The 20,642-nt window shown below is 41.1% G+C and overlaps 1 protein-coding gene across 14 annotated transcripts in view; it reads right to left on the bottom strand.

Moving 5' to 3' along the window:
* Positions 1-20,642, bottom strand: part of LOC148041825 (Ppx-GppA phosphatase) — a 58,362-nt gene that overhangs the window by 24,912 nt on the left and 12,808 nt on the right. For 3 of the 14 annotated variants that reach the window (XR_015691599.1, XR_015691596.1, XM_087682903.1), the window contains exons 3-7: positions 6,114-6,281; positions 5,789-5,830; positions 5,609-5,689; positions 5,394-5,513; positions 5,053-5,148 (exon numbers count right to left, since the gene is read on the bottom strand). Coding sequence is in view for 8 of the 14 variants with exons in the window: in XM_087682903.1 (XP_087539029.1) it covers positions 5,053-5,148; positions 5,394-5,513; positions 5,609-5,689; positions 5,789-5,830; positions 6,114-6,281 (507 nt within the window). In the remaining 6 variants the exon portion in view is untranslated. Of the gene's footprint in view, positions 1-4,391; positions 4,544-5,052; positions 5,149-5,371; positions 5,690-5,788; positions 5,841-6,113; positions 6,282-20,642 lie in introns of those variants that run through there. The other 11 variants (XR_015691606.1, XM_087682932.1, XR_015691607.1 and 8 more) reach the window with 9 other exon arrangements.

Raw genomic sequence — 20,642 nt, 5'->3', positions numbered from 1 at the left:
AAGAGGGTAAAATGAGAGGGAGATGAAATGGATTTGTGATAGGTGTAGATATGGAAAATAATGTGGGTTTCTTTTGTCCATTAAATGCATTAAATTGAAATGATGATGATGAAGATATACCTACTTCATTTTAACCTTTGAAAACAAAATTGTTTGAAGGAAAAGAAGAAAAAGAAGTACTCACAGTTTTTTGTTTCAACTGCTTACCTAGTCTTGAGTTCATGAAGAAATATTTGTCTTCCTCATTGCTTATAAACCAGAAATTGGTTTGCATACGTCCTTCATCATGAAAATCATCCATACCATTAGAAGAAGGAAAATCATCATTAACAGAATCTAAAATGATAGACATACCTGGCACCGGAGAGAATAAGCATGAAGGCAATGGAGTGTAATCTATACCGATTTTCAAGATAGCCAATCCTAAGTGAAGATTTCGTCCTTCTTGCATAGTCACTCGATCGATACACCGAATCTAAAGGGTGACATTTAGACTTACCTTCTATCTGTTGTTGGGCTCTATACATCAAAATGAGATCATACTCACCTACAATAATCTCGTAAGATTGTGGAACTCCATGGTAGTTCAATGTCCGTCCGACCATGTCGGAAGCTTGGATGTGAGAATTGATACGAAAGTAGTGTTCGAAGTCATCTATCCTATTGTTTCCGGTTCTTGTGTAGAGCTTTCAGATCAAGGCCTAGGTTTCTCTCAAAGAACTCGGCTCTAATATCATGTGAAAAAAATACCCTAACACAAAAACACAAACAACACCGTATGACAAAGCATAGAATGATAGAATAACATAGTTAGGGTTAGGGTAACTCGAAGAAAATGAACACATAGAATGAATGAAGTGATATGACTATTGAATATACATTGTTTATCCAGCAAACACACTATGCAGTGAATGAATACCGAACCTCAAACTCCTGTATCTATCAAGACAGGGGTAATGAGATGGAGTGTGTCGTACTCCAAACAGATCCTGATTCGCAACAAGGCAACCTCGGAGTATCGAACAATAGTAAATGCAACCTATGTGTGGCTAGACTTGATGCAAACGGCAGTCTAGAGAGAGTGTGTGCTATAAACACAGGTTGAGATGATGAGTGCAACAGCGAGGAGAGAGAAAACTGCAAAATGCAGCAAGAGAGAAAACAATAGTGACAACTAAGAGGAGAGAGAAAATTTTTCCTTAATTAAGCATGTTTTGCGGCTGCTTAACTCAAGGTAATGCATTTTTAGCTCAACATTTGAGAGATCAATGATGTTACATATAGGCTAAAATTGCCTCCCCGCTAGCGAATACACAATGCCTTCCATGTGAGCTTGTTGAGGCCTTCTCACAACAATGTGCCTCAGGATATATCTACTAAAATTCAACCAGAGGTTGAGAAGTTGGATGAAACTTGGTACCCGGGCTAATTTTGACACATAAAGAGAGACTGATCAAATGTAAAGTTTTCAAAAGGTATTCGGTAAAGTTTAAAAACTGTTTACCAATGGATGCAAAGTGGATTGAGGAGGATGACTTTGGATCAGGCTCTATTAGGTTTAGCAGAGCAAGAGTCTAGAGCAATTGCCTAATTCTCAAGGGAGAGGTAGCACTTTCACTCCTCCAATGATGGACAACTCTGGTGTGTAGTGGATCTCGGATGTATTCAGCATGCATCCAAGGTACTGTGCTGACAGTATGTCTACCATGAGGTCACTATTTTAGTGTACTAGTCACTATAGTTGGTATACAAATGGGTACGGTTTTCACTGCAACTCCAAAACTATACCTTTTCATCATTCTATGATCATCAAAGATTGATTATCGATTGCTAGTTTTCAATAGATGATCATCAGTTTCCAATGGTATTCAACTAGTTTTTTGGACAGCAACATGTTTTATGAATGCCATTGATAGTTCAGCCATGGTTTAAGCTTAGTTTATGATTTGCTATGGTTATTTTGCCAAAACACTGAGATATGCTAATAAGAAATACATTCGATGAGTTTTTGGTAGCAATATTGGATTCTTTACGAGTCTTGTGTTTTATGTATGCTGGCTGGAAAATATTCAGCGAGTGTTTGGCATTAGCATGGTTCAATAGCAATGGCCATGCCTTTTGGCAAATTCCAATACAGTATGTTCTACTTTGGCACATTGCAATGCAATCAAGGATGATTTTCAAAGATTTCAAGGAGGTGGCCTATCATGAGGACGTGAAATTTTGTTGCTTTGCTTAGCATTTGATTAAAAGTTAATCAAATGTGACATGCACATGTGATATACACATCAATTATTTGACAATGGGTGATCCAAGCACCCCGAGATATCAATTGGTGCCAAAGGCAAAAATTGTAGAGCTGGTAGAAGTCTATTCCAAACATTGTGAGAGAGGAAGAGGCTATTGGAAAGGAAGGAGAGGCTGCTGAACTATTCTACAACATTGGAGACTTGTCCAAAGGCTAGAAACAATTGTTTGAAGGCCTATAGTAGGAGGTGATAACCCTAGAAGGGCTAAAAGAGAGGCAACAATAGTTGGAGGCTGGCAAAATCCATTTTTGCCTCCCAAACTAAAGGGAACTGCAGGTTGGATTCTCCTAATCAAGGCAATAGTAGATTGGAGGTGGTTTTTACGAAGAAAATCAAAAAGTTCTCTCTTTACAGCATTCTATTCTCTCTCATTCTCCAACAATGATACTCTTCTCAACAAATTGCTCAAAGCTTAGGCCGACCATAGTAAACCAATTAATCATACACCTCAATCCAATATAAATCATCAAGTCTGGGTGTTGATGTTGAATAGAAAAAGCAAACATATTTAGTCACATGCTCATCACCAGTGAAAATCGACCCTAACCAAGTATCCAGCCTTTTCTCAACTCCTCTCAACACTTCCAACAATTTGAGTGATCAAAGGAAGATATCTCAATCAATCTCTGCTATAAACCCTAATTTACAACAAAAATTAGGGTTTTAATAGCTTCCTCAAGATGTATGCTCGAAATTGAAGGCCTAAGACTTGAATTCTAACAACTAAATTTAAAGAATTTCAAGGAGATTCGAGAGGCCAACTAGCCAATTTCAATTTGGGGTTACATTTGTCTTGCAAGGAGCAAGGTAAAGGCCAATTCGTCAATCAAACCGAGAGGCAAATTGGTTTGAAGGCTTGCTGATCATTAATGACAACAAGTCGCACTTCACTTGAAAGATAAAGAAATACCGAAAGGGATGCCAGTTTTGGGACCAACAAGCTGTCCATTGTCCAAGATTTAAGGGGTAAAGTGTGCATTTCAATTTATGTGAATTAATTGCTTACTATAATTATTGTTAAATAAAGTTGTTACAATTACCTTGCCCACCTTTAAGGTAATACAAGACTCATTATCATTTTTGAAAAGGTGAAGGGGTTTTTTAATCTCAACAATGTCCGTGCAAGTTGCGAGGCTAGGCTTTTGGGTTGTACTTCAATCTTGACTAGATTTATCTGAATCCTTCATAAGCTCTTTTACTTAAAGTGGTTGTCCTTATGACTAGGTGGTCAACTTACTAGGTTTAAGCAAGATTTGTTATCCTTTTGGCTACATAGATGAGGGTTTAAGATGCTACCAAGGTCAAGCAATGCTCCAAATACTCTTGGATCTTGATGTAGATAAGCTTGCATAAGCTAAAACACCCTACGAGTGAAGCTAGGGTCTTTGATGTATACATTTATCCTACCCTCAAGATATAATACCTTGGTCCTCAAGGGTATATTCTTGCTGCAAATTCTCAAAAAGGAGGCTAGAATCCAAACACAAATGGACTGAGTGTAAAAAAGTTTGTCTAACATCACAAAATCTGATGAGACCTTAACAACAAAATCTTCATCACAAGTTCCATCATTCTTTCCACGACCATATTTAAGCGACCATTCATGAATTAATCAGTCCATGAAAGAAAACCCTAAATTTTGCCATTCAATAGAGAAGTATTTATTGCTACATGAAGTGCAAACTAGGAAGATCTTAACAGGACTGAGTCTCCAAGACCAAACAAAGAATAAGGTGCCACAACTTAGAAATACAATGCACAATCAATCCAAGATAAGGGTCAATACCCTTTCTCTGAAAGATTCATAACTAGAAAAAGGAGTTTTAGTATACACCAAATGCAGCCAGTATGAGGTATGCTAGGGTTTACACAGAGAAAACACAAAATGTACAAACACGACTAAAACACAATAGCTTCAACAAAAGTGCAAAACACAAGCATGAAATGCAAAAACACAAACAAAGAAGAAAGGTAACTTTGAATTGAATAACTAAATGTTGTAAATGAAGATGAGAGTGTACAAGATGCTCAAATGCAAAGCTGTCTGACAGCCAATGACTCTTGTGGGAGCAGCCTGAGGGAGTAGTCAGAAAGGGATGTCCACCGGAGATGGATCCCAAGAGCTATAACCACCATCGGAGTTGAGATGATGCTGAAAATGGAAGGACAGTAGGCTGGAAACCAAAAGGCAGGAGTCTGGAGGGCTGGAACTGGTAAATGAAGCAATATACCACCTAAAAAAGTGTGCACCAGAAACTTTGGTAGCAGTTTTGGGGCTATTTAAAGAGCTAATGAAGATTTAATGTGTAATGCATCTTTTTTAGCTTAACGGCCATGCTATAGATTCATTGGGCATATCCATTGCAGAGACTCCCCATGATTTGGAAAAAGATTATCCATTCTCTCCGAGGGAGATGGGAGAGGATTTCAAAGATTCTGAGGGATATTTCTCTCAAAGTGTGCAAATCTAGCACTTTCTTTCATTGTCAACCATATATGAAGCGAGGCCTACGGCTAATCCAGCGGCAATGACAGAAGCAGCAGAAACCAAGGGATTCGTATTAGTTTGGCACTATAGACCTCCTGACTTCTTATTCAAGTACGTCTTGTAATAGACTTCCCTTTGTTGTATATTTATTGTTTTGAAAGTCCCTTACAAGGCTGTTCTGTACTTTGCCTTAGGATACTTTGTCTTAAGGGGATTTATTAATGGAATCTTTCTTATCTTCATAGCATTGCATACCTTATCAAAATACTCAAGCTTGTCAAGTGCTGCCCACAACTCCACAGACACATCCTGCGCCTTGTGAGTTGATGGATCAAGAGATGGCACAGCCACCTGTGTATAGAGGCAATAGAATAAGAGCAGACTTTGGATAACCTTTTGCTGTCAGGCACGTGCATGCAGTAGAATAGAATAAGAGCAGACTGGTTAAACACTTGCTGTTCAGATACATGCATGCAACACAATAGAATGAGAGAAAACTTTGGTTAAATGTTTGCTGTTCGGGCACATGCATGCAATGTTCCCTCCATTATTTAGAATTACTTTCACAACAGAATATATAGAAACAAGAATCTTACAAAGACGCATCTATCAATGTCCTGGACAACCAGTACTCTTTCAATGGAACTGCAATGACAACGGTTCAGAGCAACTGCAATTCTTACAATTGCACACAATGCCCTTATTTTCTTTTGGACCTGGTCAAAAGTCAGCTGTAAGGTACACCATAAATGCCCACAAGACAAGACCAGCTCTTTGGCCATAACAGACAAAGACTTGAAAAACATTACACCTCTATAGGAAGCTGAGCAAAATCTTCATCCTTTTTACTGGGAACCTTCTTTCGATGATATTTTGCAAGTAAAGAGATTATCTGCACAACAATTCATAAAACAATCCTACACATATTAACTTCCGTTATGAACTCACCATGATTTCAAGTGTAGTGAAAAGAAGTATTAACAGGCTTTACCTGTAGTTCCATGGGGATGAAACCAACTAGAATGTCACTGTTCTGCAAGCCACTTCATAAATGACCAGATTGACAATAAACACAATATTTGAGAATAGCATTTATAAAGAATGAAATGCAAACCTTCATGCTGCAATTATTAATAACTTAAAACTATGCATTCAGCTTAAAGTAGCATTAAATCTATCATGGACATCTACAGCCTCGAAGACAAATTAACCTGGCAAGAAAATGATACTCGAGAAGTTATGTCACTCAAAAGATGAACCCTCTTTTAAACAACTGTTCATTATGCATGGTCCAGATATTGGGGGATAGAAACAACCTTAATCAAGTATTGAGAATGTTTGTGGTAGTTCTTGAAACCAACAAGCATGCCAACAGCATGTAAAGTGGCAGCTGCTTCCAATAGTTCTCTATCATTTTCATCCAAAAAAGAGATTACTTCAGAACCAGATCCAAGAGCACTGGCCTTCAAGCCAGCAAAAATGTCCTACATAGGCAGAATAATCATAGCATACTAAGTCCAGGTTATTTCCCACATATGATCATTTTAAATCCAACTATAAAGTATGTGCTGCAAAAACTCCCCTGCAAAAGCCCAGGGCCCCAAAACAGGCAGGACATTCCATACAATGGAACAAAATCTTAGCTTGACAATATGATAAACAGAGACACCAGGGACACCAACCTTTTCAAAATGCAATGGCATGAAGCATTGCATTGACAAGAGTTAGGAAGCCCATCTTAAACTCAGATGAATTCGAGCCCTCCATCATATACTTCGTCATAGACTCACCATCATGCAAGCAGAAACCTGTGGTTAGTCGAGCTTCCCTATTTATAAGAAAGTTTAGCCTGTACCAATGGGAAGCTGGATAGAGAAGCAACTTATCCAAGTGGAGTCAGAATATTCAACTGAAAAGTATGAAGCTCTAAGGCCTGATGCTGTATTGCGTCCAATTATCGGCATTCTTTATATGAAACAGGAAACCCATGGTTAGTCAAGCTTGTCTGTTTATAACCAAGTTTAGCCTATACTCGCTGGGAAGGTGGATGAGAAGCAACTCATCAAAGTGCAACTGTAACTTCACTGAAAGTTCTGAAACTCTAAGGAGCAATTCTCTGTTGCATTGTGTCACTGATGTTCTTATGTGAAACATGTGTAAGAAACTTACTCCTGCATCTCAGTTGTTTACTCTTTGCATCTTGGACTGGAGCTCGCATTATTTCTAGCACATTGAAGAATTGATCCTAGGTAGCCTCAATGTAGGCAACCTCACCTCCAGAGTGCGGGACTGACGAGTTCGAAATTCAAATAGAAAAACTTGCCTCCAAACAATGAAATAAAAAATATATAGAAACCAAGATCGTGGAGCCTATCTTTAAGTGGCAGACAATGGAAGTACCAGCATGGGAAAGATGTTGGATGCTCATACACTGGGCACCAGGGGAGCTGGAGGGAATTAGCCCATAATTTGAGATTAACTTCACTAGTTCTGAGGTAGCTTAACAGGGCTGTATTCTTGGCAAAATGCTTTTACTCAACAAAGCCGATCTAGTGGCTCTCTCATCAACATCTACGGGGAATCTACATGCATCATCGTTCAGCCCACACTGCACAACCCTATCAGTGATTGCATGGCCTGAAAGCATTGCACGTATGTCCAATTTTAAACTCTGAAAGAAATACAAAGAGTAAATGCTTGCAAGATGCTGTCCTCTACTGATCACAATGCTGTCCTGAAGGTCTAACTGCTGTTCCTGCCAGCCTTCATGCTGATCCTCAGCTCTACACAGCCAGGGTTGACCTTCTTGCTTCAGAATGCTATTTCCCACCTTGCATGAAGCCTAGATGGGGACCAAAAAATTTAAAATGGAAATTTTCATTTCCCATGCTTACATTTAAAAATCCCATACTGATTTTTGGATATTTTTAACAATCTATTGTGCTGCCCAAACTTTCAATTCACAGGCATCAGCATCTTCAGCTTGCATTTTCAGCTCAATTTGCACACACTCTGAATGAAGGATCACACACATCAATTGTCTGCTTCTATCACTACATTCTTCACATCTATTCCTCTCTATGCTTTAACTGTTGGCCTTGTGTTGGGCCGTGGGTCCAAAAGTGCCCCCTTTCTCCTACCCTTATCTTACTTTATCATCTCTGCATCTCACCTCAATGGCGACCTGACTATCTCATTTGGAGTGTTGTTATGAAAGCTTGGTTTGTGCATAAGCCACTCTAGTATATCGGTTCAAGATCAACCTTGCGTCCCAAAAATCCCTCTCCTAATCCAGACAATTGGGATAAGACAACCATGCAAAAGCAGTTCTTACTTGGGATAATGACAATGCCCAAGCTCTTCTTTGTTGCATCTCGAAAGATGTCCTTCCAACAATCACCTCCTATAGTATAGGACATCTTCAAAGGTGTGGGAGAGGCTACAATTTATGTACAAGGCTCCATCCCCATACAAGTTGTGACCCTTTATGGACAATTATACGATATCCCGTTCAAGGCAACTAATATGATTCAATCATTTCACCTCAAGGTGGCACAGGTCCAAGATCATCTTCGTAACATGCAATCTACCCTTTCCAAAGCTCATCTTGTAAGAATTGTACTCTACAAGCAACCTCTAAAGTTTGAGGGTGTGGCTAACGCCTTATGAGCTCACACATCAACAACGCCTATATGACCTCAATGCTACTTGAGCATGAGATTCTTTTGCGATTACAAGGGAGGATACCATCTCGGTCTGACAGCAAATCAAATGCTCTTGTTGTTTCAAAGGAGGATGACAAGCAAAATAAGAAGAAACGTCAATGCTACTATTGTGGTAAGAAGAGGCACTTCCAAAAGGATGGCAAGAAACTAGCGGCATTGGGAAAGGAGAAGGAGAAGAATAAGACGAAGGGTAAGGACTCCTCCGACAAGTCATCACTCTCCTAAGACTCAAACTCACAACAAGCCCATATTCCATGTATAGTATACATGCCCTACAAATGTACAGTTTCAAAGCCTAGGTGCAAACCATATATATATATGCATACCAACTCATAGCAACTAGTACACTAAATAGTGATCGCAATGGCAGAAATATTGACAACGTACAGTATCCTAAATGCAAACAAAGTGCATCCTGAGATCCACTATATAACCAAGTTGTCTAGGCAGGTGGAGGTGCAATCTTCCCCTTTAGCATCAAGCAATACCCTAGACCCTCTATGCTCTATTGAACTCATCAACATGCAAAAGCAAACGCTTGCTTAAACTGCACCCATTTTGACAGTGCTCTACCTTGCATTGCATGTAATGTCCACCACTGCAATGCATTACCCTTCAAAAATGTGGTTGCCTTGCACACTTTAATGACTCAATGGAGTTCCCTCCTTAAGTATGCAACACCAAACTGCTAAATAAAGGTTTTCAATTTGTCCTGCATACCACTAAATACCTCAAACTTCACTATTTTGCCACCCTCGTTAAAGTTTTTTTTCTTTCCCTGACATGCCACATTCTCACAAACAAGTGGCTACAAGAAAGGTACAGTATTTGCATTTACATCGTGACTAGTACGTCAGGGAGCATTCTATTGAGCTAACGATGCATTAGCTTGACTTAAACAGCCCCAAAGCACACTTAATTAATGAAGAAACCTTATTATTTTAATAAGAATTGAGATTCTAGAGAGTAACTATGTCCCACATGCCAAACCCTAATTTGGGGGATCCCAAATTTTCTATAAATAGGCATGTTGTGCACCACTCTCCCTCAATCTCGTTTTTGTAAGTTTCAAAAACTGTATCTCTACTGCCCACACCCTATTCACACAGGACATCGTGATCAAAGCTTCCCACTGTAGTCTCCATCCATCTAGTGTTTGATTCGAGCCTCTTCCACCATCTTCTCACCGTCACCTACCCCTCGGAGTTGTCACCATCACCAGAGTGCTTGTGTTTGCTACTATCAAGGCATCCACACACAAACACCATCATCTGCGTCCTCTCGCCATTAGTAGAAGCTATCACCATCTTTTTTTTTGCCTCCATTTGGTGTCTACACCTTGCGTTTGCAATGATTCTCTCCTCCAACAATCATCATCATCATTTGCACTATCGTCGTCAGTCTGGACATGTCGCCCAACATCAGTCAACTTACATGGGCCTGTTGCTTTCCTCTACACAAGTGCTAGGTACTGTTCTATTTTCATTTGCTGCATATTCTCTCTCCTCTACTGCCGTTTGCATCAAATCCAACCTCCTACACTGCATTTGTTGGTGTTCGACACACGGAGGCTACCTTGCTGCGTTTTGAGATCCGTTTTGGAATACGGCACCCTTTAGCTCATAACCTCTGCCTTGATCCTAGATATAAGAGTTTGAGATTTAATATTCATTGCATAGAGTGTTTGCTGCATGAGCATCGTATATTCTGTAGTCATTCACTTCATTATTCATTGTCTCTAAGTTACCCTGACCCTAACTGTGTTTTATGTTATCAGTTTGTGCTTTGTCATATGATTGGTATTGTAATTTCTGAGTTTAGAGCATTTCTTTACATGGTATCAAAGCTAGGTACTCTTTGAGAAACCTTGGCCTTTGATCGAAAAGCTTATCTACAGAAGCAAGAACAACAGAAGGGTCAAACCACTTCGAATGCATTCACACTGCTACTCCAGTCTCCACGACTAAACATGAACAAAAATGATCAAGAGTGGGCCTCTCAGCTTGCTACTTCCTGATCTAACATAAGCAGAGAACCATCAAACTACTATGGAGTCCAAAGACCATATCAAATTTCTACCACTAAGTATAATCTCATCCTTATGTATAGGGCTCAGCAGGAGGTTGAAGGTAAGCCAAAGTTATCTCCTTTAGATTCGATCCATAGAACTAATGATCTTGCAGGACCTTCAAAATCTCCACTATGGCTCAACAAGAGGTTGAAGATAAGCCAAAGTTATCTCCTTTAGATTCGATCCACAAAACTAATGATCTCGCAAGACCTCCAAAATCTCCACTACGCACTGGCCATCCACAAGTGGACCATGGCTCGAATTACACTCCACTTCCATAGTATTTTTCTCCAATGCCATGAATGAACCCTCTTATGTCAAATTCTATGCGAATGAACCCTCTTATGTCAAATTCTATGCCAACTAATTCTATCTTTTCTCTTGGATCAAGGGATACTCATGAAGAAAAGACTCTTCGAAATAACCTTTGGTTTCTAAGTAATGAGAAAGATGGATATTTCTTTATAAACTCAAAACTAGATAAGAAGCTAAAAGAACTTGTAAGTATTCCTTTCCTGCCTTTTCCTTTAAACAATTTTATTTCTCATAGTCAATTTGGAGTAGGTGCATCTTCATCCAATTCTCAATTTAATGCATTTCATGGACAAAAGAAACCAACCATGTTTCCCACAACAAAATCAGTCACTAATCCATTTGGGCTACCACCCCTTCCTCCCTCGTCTTCTGTTGGACCTTCCTTTCCACTTCCATTAAGTGCACCACATCTAACACCACACACCACACCGGGGAGGTTTTGCACACTTAGGCACAGCATTTAGGACCTACATGCCCATTTTCAAGTGGTGTACCTATGACGGAGACTAGACCTCCCACACGCACAGTTTCAAGTTATTCCTCTAGGAGGGCATCCTAGACACACTCGAGTATGGATTGCTTGGTATCATAGTTTGCCTCTATGGCATTGCCTAAAGCACCATCCGATCGTTATGTTGTGCCCCAGCAGACATTTGGATGGGGCTATCGTGTCTCAATGACTCTACCTCCACATACAGTACCATGTGAAACTATGACAATTTCATTACCTTTGCATCAAAAAACACTTCTTGGACATCAATAGCCTATTTCTGCCTATCCACCATTACCCCTTCCTCCTTATTATCCACCACCACCACCACCATCTTATCCTCCATCCTACCCCACCTATCCACCTTCATAGACACCTCATGGTTCTAGCTTGTCATCCGCCAAGCATGCTTTTAATGACAAGACTTGTTTCAATAGGTCAAACTACACCACTTGGTCAAACTTAATGAGGCATGTCTTAGACTCTCAAAACCTATGGGATTTAGTGCAAAGGTTGGAATCCCAACCTAATCCTGCAATTGTTCCATATGAGGTTATCCACTCATGGAAGGCTCGTGACACCTTCGCTATTGTCTTATTACCTGAGTTTCACTCTCAACTTCAGCATTTCGACTTACTATCCATTCTTTCGGCATACTTGACAAACCGCTATGTGGCTTAGGATAGGACTCGTCCCATCAATTTAGACAATGAGCTCCCAAACTTTAAAATCATAAACAAGGATGACTTAAAAGTCAAGTTGGCTGAGTATCAACATCTCCTCACTAAGTTCTTAACCACTTAGGCCCCTAAGTCCTCTAATGATCACGTTACCATGATTCTTAACAGACTGCCGTGAAGATATTTCCATTTTGTGTGGCAAGTGATTTCACAACCTCAAATGCCCTCCTTTTATGAGTTTACATGTCAGTTGTTACATTTTGCATAGTTATTCAATCAATTTCATAAAACGTCCTCAATAGAGAGGCCTCTCGTTGCATCTTCTTAGAAGAGGCAACAAGGCAAGGGCAAACAAAATTCAAATTCAAATCAAAATCAAAATCAAAACAAAGCTAGTAAATTCCAAGGAACCACTCAATCAACTTTCAAACCTGGATGACAGAATATATCTAAGAAAAATAGATATTGTCAACCTTGTCAAAAAGCTAGTCATCATGACGATGAGTCTCGATCTAAGGCAAGAGGCATGCAGCCAAAATCCAATAATTAGACCCTCACACTCCAATCACGTAACCCCCAATACAGAAAGCAAGGTGGTAGTAACCCCCAATAAGTGCATTGGCGAGGCCAAACCCACACTGCCACTAGTTTGCCATCACAGTCAACGAACTTCTCCATTCCAAAGGGTTTGTCTAACTAGTTTGCAAAGGCCCACATCATCTCCTTAAAGACATCGGATACAAGTCTCGTTCACATCTGTCAATTGCCTCTCGACAAGGTAGCTACAGAAGCCCACTCGTTTCACAATCAAGCACATCAGCACCTATTTGGCTTGTGAACAGTGAAGCCACTCATCAAGCCCAAGGTCGCGTTAGTTTTGCCACTGACCAAGGTCTGAATTTGGGTTAATTGGATGATGTCTATCAAAGAGTAGAAACCGGACAGTCATGAACATGGCACACTCTATGTTGTTTGCAACAAAGCTTCTTGATCACCTTTGGGTTGAGGCTATTAACACTTCGGTGTACATCCTTAACCGATATCCAACTACAACGTTCCCAAAGAAGACTCCATATGAGGCACTTTCTGGCTCTCGGCCTATTGTTTCTCACTTCATGGTCTTCAATAGTCGTGCCTATATGCACACCCCTACTAACAAGATAGAAAAGTTTCTCTCTCAAGATGATCTCTTGATCTTTGTGGGCTGCACTTCCAAAGCAAAAGCCTATCATTTGTTTGATCCTCGAACAAACAAGGCGATCATTAGGAGGAATGCGTCTTTGATGAGAAAGACATAGTGCAATCTACTGAACTGGACTCAATGTCCTCACCTACACTCACATCGCATGAGATTGTGCCTTCTGAGCCAGGTCTACTGCCCGCTCCTGACCTTCCTGCAAACACTTCAACTCCCAGGCCCACTTCGCGAGGTCCATTACCTTGCCAGTGTAAAGAAATACTCTAACGCAAAAACACAAATAACAATCATACGACAAAGCACAAACTGATAAAAGAACTCGGTTAGGGCTAGGGAACTCATAGACAATGAACACAAAAAATAACTGAAGTGATATAACTGTTGAATATACAATGCTCATGCAACAAACACACTATGCAGTGAATAACTATTGAACCTCGAACTCCTATATCTCAAGAATTGGGGCAGGGGTAATGAACTGGAGAGAGTGTCGTACTCCGAATGGATTCCGAATCACAGCAAGGTAACCTCCTGTAAGAGAGAGAAAACTGGCAAACGCAAGCTCGACAGCCTGGCCACAGCCTACAGAAGCTGGGCGACAGCTCAAGGTAAGAGAAAATTGCCAAACACATGCTACACATGACGTGGCAAGTAGTACAGCAACAGATGTGTGCAAGAACAACAGTCGCCTAGCTGGGATCAACACCAAACTGCGAGAAGACGGCTGAAAATCCGGCGCCAATTGATGTAGACAGCAATGAACAGCTTCGGCTGAGATATCCTCCGCGAACGGGGTATGGGCAGCAAGCTGAAACACCTGAAATCTGCAAAAACGACATTAAGGACTGAATGGAGGGCAGCATACGTATTTATAGAAAGTTTGGGCCCTCCCAAGTGGGTTTGTGCCTATGGGACACAAAAACTTTGTAGGATTGCGTTTCTTTTAAATAAACAAGGTTTCTTAATTAATTAAGCAAGTTTTGGGGTTGTTTAAGTAACGCTAATGCATTTTTAGCTCAAAACCCCCTCTCAGGCCCAACAACGATGCCAGAAGAAATATCTTTTACCCCAAGGCATCCCACCCCAAAGCAACAAGAGCATCGGACAAAGGGTGCGCATCAGCTCCCAATGGCCTACTAAGACTACAGAGATGATGGTTATCTTACCAAGGGAGCCCAAGTGATCACCCCAGAGAGAACAAGAGATCGGACAAAGGGTGCATGTCAGCTGCCCAGTGGCCTACCAAGCCCTACAAAGGCAAATGGAATCAGCTATGGACTGCTCGTTTTTTTTAAAGGATTTTTTTTTAATAGATTTAGCATTAAGTGTGGGGTCAAATCAGTTGTCGTCCTATCCGTGCCCCAAATGAGAGAATGATAAAGGATGGTCGGACCAAGACCTTCACAAAACAAGTATACTATCCCTACCATTACTGGGTATCAATGGAAAAGAAAAATGGCTGTGGGTATAGCAAATATGTGAAGCGAGCAAGACAAGCAAAGCAAGCAAGCAAGCTAAGGAAAAACTGCCTTGGAGACTGCCATGGGAAATGCCACGACTATGGTGGATCCAAAGTCAACCACTCCAAAAGACCGAAAAGGGATAAATGTGCACAGATGCATGTTTACATGAACAGAATGCCAATGCATGGGGTAATACAAAGGGTGATCCAAGATGTCATGCCCATGTACGATGCAATGCAACGGTGTCACTTGGACAGTACCCTCGCAAGAGAATTGTTCACTTGCCCAAGTGCCCTTTTACAATCAAGTCATCCTGACAGTGCGAATGAAGTTATAAATGTCTATAATACAATACAAAAAAATAAATGAATGAATGTCTAAAAACTATAAGCATCATCACTGTCACTAGCAAGAGTGGAAGCCACCCCCTCTCAAACTAGAAGAGAAAGCAAGAGGAAAGCACCCTCTCCCCGCCGTCAAGTTGAAGAAGTAGGGGAGGGTGTATCCAAACCGATCCTAGGTAACAGGTACTAAAGAACTAGCCGGTTGACCACTTTGATCAAAATATCTGCAAAATTGTCGGATATAGGCACAAACTCTAAGCGGATCGTGCCTAGCTCAACCTGCTCTCTAGAAAAATGGAACTGGACTCCCATGTGCCGTGTCCGTGGTGTAATGATCGGATTGCTCGCAAGGGCAATGGTACTCTGGTTGTCACAGTAGACAACGGTAGAAGAGTCACATGGAAAATGAAGTGCCGCCAATAAACTCCTCAGGTAGATGGCCTCGGTGGTGCCATCAAAGAGAGCCCGGTACTCGGCGTTCGCTATGGAAGCCACCACCATCTCCTGCTTACGGCTTGACCAAGAAACAAGAGCCCTGCCCAAGGCAAAGAGGTAGCAGCCATGAGAACGCACGATGTCGGGATCTCCTGCCCAATCAAAATCAATGTACCCTTGCAAACATAAACCAGAACCATATATCAAGCCATAAGAATAAGTACACCGTAAATAACGCAACACACGAAGACATACAATCCAATGTGACATCCTAGGTGTTGTGAAATATTGACTAAGTATACTAACTAACTAAGCTAAATCTAACCGAGTGTGAATTAACCAAATAAGTTTTCCTACAACAGAGTGATAGGTATGTGCATCGAAGAGCTGTCCTATCTTATTATCAAGCGTATGTGTATGTGTGTAGACACGACACCCGAAGACTCTGAAGTGGAAAATGACAAGCCGAGAGCCAAAAAATGCCTCATACGGGGACTTCTTAGGAAGAGCCACAATTGGACACCGTTTGAGGGTGTACACTGAAGTGTTAACAGCCTCGACCCAAAGGCGCTCAGGAAACCCTGCTGCGAACAAGATAGAACGTGTCATTTCCATAACTGTCCCGGCTTCTACACTCAACAACTCGGTTCTAAGAGGGGAAGTTAGTAGAGGTGAGTTAGCGAGAGATGTCATGCTTCAATAGAAACTCGGAAAACTCGTGGGAGATAAACTCACCACCGCTATCGCTCCTCATGCAACCAACACGACAACCAATCTAGTTATAAACCAGCAACACCCAAGCAAAAAAATATGTGAAAGCATCTGACTTATGCTTGAGAAAGTATACCCACATATATCTAGAATGATCATCCACTATCAAAAAAAAGTACAGTGCACCATTTGAGGCGGCAGTGGATGTCCACCCACAAAGATCAACATGATTCAGTCTAAGAGACTCCTCAGCATGATGTGTGGACTGTTGAGGGAATTGGATACGGTGCTGCTTTCCGAGTTGACAAGCTTTACACATATCGCAAGCTAGTTTAAGACAGGGAAGGCCCTCAACCAGCTGACAGCGGGATAACTCATAAAGAGAGTCATAACCAATATGCTCTAAGCGAAAGTGCCGAAGAGCTCCACTGTCCACAATCCAAACAGGAGTTGAAGTGCTCGTTTGTGACCAGTGGGCCTCTGCGGCAATCTCGTCGAGAGGCAACTCACAGATGTGAATGAGACTCGCATCTGATATCTCTATGGAGACGATGTGGGCCTCTACAGACCAGTCAGACAAGCCCTCTAGAGTTTTGTCGGCTGAGATGGCTAAGCAATGGCAGTATGAGTCTAACCTTTAAACTGCCCCTTGCCATCACCCTCCCTCCCCTGCTGGGGATTGCCCGAATGAGGATCAGGGGTCTGAGACTTACATTTAGGTGTTATGCCTCTGGCCTTTTATTGACACTCATCGTCAAAATGACCAACTTTTGACAACGTTGACAATACCTATTCTTTTTAGGTACATTCTGCCACCCTTGTTTGAGTTGTGACTAGGAGTTTCCATGTGATTTCTCGAATTGAGTTTGTTTTGGATTTTGAGTGGAGGTTTGATTTTGCTTATCCTTCCCTTGTTGCCCCTTCTGAGAATGAGTAACAAGAGCCCCCTTTGAGGAAAAATTCATATGAAATTAATCGAACAACAGTATGTAATGCAACAATTGACACTCAAATTCATAGAAACTAGACATGGTAGGCTTTGAAACTATACCTTCCACAAAATTGAAGTATTTCTTGGGAAGTTTGTTCAAAAACAATGTGATTTGATCATCAAAGGACTTGGGAGTCCCCGTAGTGGAGAATTCGACAAGAAGTCGCCCATACTCAGTCAACTTGACTTTCAAGTCATCCCAGTGCTCACACCCGTGCACATATAAAAGGCACGAGGGCCCTTTATTCCCAACAACCTCCCACCTAAAGGCAATGTGCCTTAAGAGAAAAAAAAAATCAGCTGTGTCTAGGTATGTACAAAGCTAAAATAAATATATCTATCCAACTCCCATCATCTGTCGGTAATGAGCAAACCGCTCTACTTGAAGACCCTTTGTGAGAAGGTTTACAAGATTATCATCTGTATGCACTTTGACAAGCTCAATGCTCTTGCTGTCAAGTACATCTCTAATGAAGTGGTACTTCACCTATATGTGCTTCGTCTTTGCATGAAAGACCGGATTCCGAGCTAGAATGATAACACTCTCACTATCACAATGAAGAACAGATAACTCTGTAATGCCAAGCTCTCCCACCAGACATGAAAGCCATAAAGCCTCCTTGCATGCCTCAGTGGCAGCCACAATACTCTGCCTCTGTAGTGGACAATGCAACACACTTTTGTAGCCTGGAGATCCAAGAGACTGCTCCTCCTGTGAATGTAAACACATATCCAGAAGTGAACTTTCTACAATCCGCATGACTAGCATAGTCTGTATCCATAAAGCCAACGACAAATGCCCTCTGCTTTCCAAAGCAGATGCACAACTCCTTTGTGCCTTTGAGGTATCTCATAATACCTTTCATTGATTCCTAATACTTTTACCAGGGTTTGCCATGTATTTGCTAACCACTCCCACTGTAGCAACCATAGCATACATCAAACTGCCAATAGCTGAAGCATATGGTATCTTGGCCATTTCAGCCTTCTCATCATCAAATGTAGGATTGTCCTCTGCACTGAGTTTCACATATGGAGGCAATGGAACCCCAATTATTTTTCTCCCCCCCTCCATATTGAAACACTGCAAAACCTTGGAGAAATACTCCTGCTGAGATAGATAGAGTAATCCTTTTGACCTATCTTTGAGTATTCGCATGCCAAGAATGTGATTTGCATCACCAAGATCCTTCATGTCAAAGCTACCATGAAAACTTTGCTTCAGTGAGTCCAAGGCATGAGTATCCCTACCAGCAATCAGCATGTCATCAACATACAGAACCAAGATAATCAAGCTGCCATCTGTTGTCTTCTTGGTGTACAAGCAATGATCCACTTGACTTCTATGGAAACCTTGAGGCTGCATAAATGTATCAAACTTATCATATCATTCTCTTGGTGCTTGTTTCAACCCATACAAACTCCTTTTAAGTTTACATACCATCTTCTCTTTCACTTTTTTCACAAACCCTTCAGGCTATTGCATATATATGTATTCATGTAGATCACCATGTAAGAATGCAATCTTTACATCTATCTGCCATATCTTCAATTGCAACCAAGCCCAAAATGGTTCTCAATGTAGTCATCTTGACTACATGAGAGAATATCTTATCAAAGTCAATTCCATATTCCTACTTGTACCCCTTCCCAACCAATCTTGCTTTGTACTTTGGTGAGGAACTAAAGCTGACCTTCATCTTGTAAATCCATTTGCATGGATGTGTTTTCTACCCTTTAGGCCACTGCACCAAGTCCCAAGTGTCATTTTTCTCAAGAGATTCCATTTGTGACAACATGACTTTATACCATTTCTTGCTGTCCTATCTGTCCATTGCTTCCTTGAAGCAAGATAGTTCACCACAGTCTGTCAACATGACATAATCAGCCACATTGTTTGCACCAGGAATGAATCTATTAGATTGTCTAGTAGACCTAGATAATCTCCTAACCCAATGATCATTGTTTGCTGGCTGTTGAGCATTTTCAACTTGGTGTCTTGGCATTTCAACCTGCAAATCAGCATTAATAGCTCGTTGTCCTGGCAGTTCCTACACACGTAGTGGCTCATTATCATGGGCAATAGCTGGCTGATCATTTCCAACATTATTTTCTGCATTTACAGGTTCATTTACAGCAGGTATTTGCTGCTGTACAGCAGGCACATTTTACTGTCCAAAAGGTATTTCTTTCCGGAATACAACCCTATACTCTATCTTTTCCGATTGTTTATGCATGCGATCTTCTCGGAAGATAACATCATTGCTGCATACTACTTTCCTTTTCTCGGGATCCCATAATCTATACCCCATTTCACCTCGTCACCATATCCTAGGAAAATGCATTTACAAGACTTTGACTCAAGTTTACTGTGTTTTTCTTTACGAATGTGCACAAAAGTCTCGCAGCCAAAGACTTTTAAGTGAGCATATGAAAGTGGCTTGGCCAAACACGCTTCTTGGGGAAACCCCCCCGCCCCCCCCCCAAAAAGACCTGTTTGGTGATCGATTAATCAAGTGTATGGCTGTCGTAACAGCCTCTGCCCAAAAACCATGGGGTAATGCAGCATGAGATAGCATCGTACGGACCTTATCCTATATGGTCCGATTCATACACTCTCCAACTCCATTTTGGGGTGGATTATGAGGGGCAATGAGCTCCCTCTTTATCCCTTAGAGCACTCTCTACATCAACATACAAAAGAATCGCATTAGAATTGCTCATAGCAATCCTGAATATATCCCAACTCTTTGGCAGAGTACAAAGCAAGAATGTAGCCTTAAATTCTTCATCAATCAAGAACTTCAAGGCAACCACCTGGCTGAAAATGGAGTTAAACTCACTCAACTGAGTAGGCATTGCAGTACCCTCTTTCATACGCAAATCCATAAGCTTTTTCAACCAATACACTTTGCTTGCAACACTCTTTTGTGCATACAATTCTTCCAGTCGAGTCCAAACAGCATATGCAAAATTCAAACCTTCAATGTTAGACAACAAGGCATCAGAAATCAATAGCTCAATGGTTGAGCGTGCAAGCTGATTTAACTCATCCAAATCTTCATGTTCCACATCTACGGGCTTTGCCCCTTTGGCCTTAATCGGCTTTGCCTACTTCTTCTGCAACCGGATATTGTAGCACTGTTTTTGCCAGATTGAAAAGTTATGTGCTCCTTCAAGCTTCTTAATGTGCATGAGATTACTGCTGTCACTGCTGCCAGCCATAATTTTCAGCCCAAATGTGATCAGAAATTCAGCAAATGCAGGCCCAAATTGTCACACAAGTAACCAAGGTACAAACAAGTACCAACCAACAATAAATGACCACGTAGAAGCGGAAATTTCAGATCTGTAAGTAAATTTTCAGAAACACCAAACCATGTGCTACAACATTCCACAACTGATTACAGTTGTTCCAAGGG

Source organism: Lygodium microphyllum, chromosome 1 (genome assembly GCF_053477565.2).
Source record: "Lygodium microphyllum isolate KBCC chromosome 1, Lygodium_microphyllum_v1.1.10, whole genome shotgun sequence".
Taxonomy (NCBI): Eukaryota; Viridiplantae; Streptophyta; class Polypodiopsida; order Schizaeales; family Lygodiaceae; genus Lygodium; species Lygodium microphyllum.
Note: the sequence above shows the minus strand (reverse complement) of the source record. Positions and strands in the feature narration are given on the sequence as shown.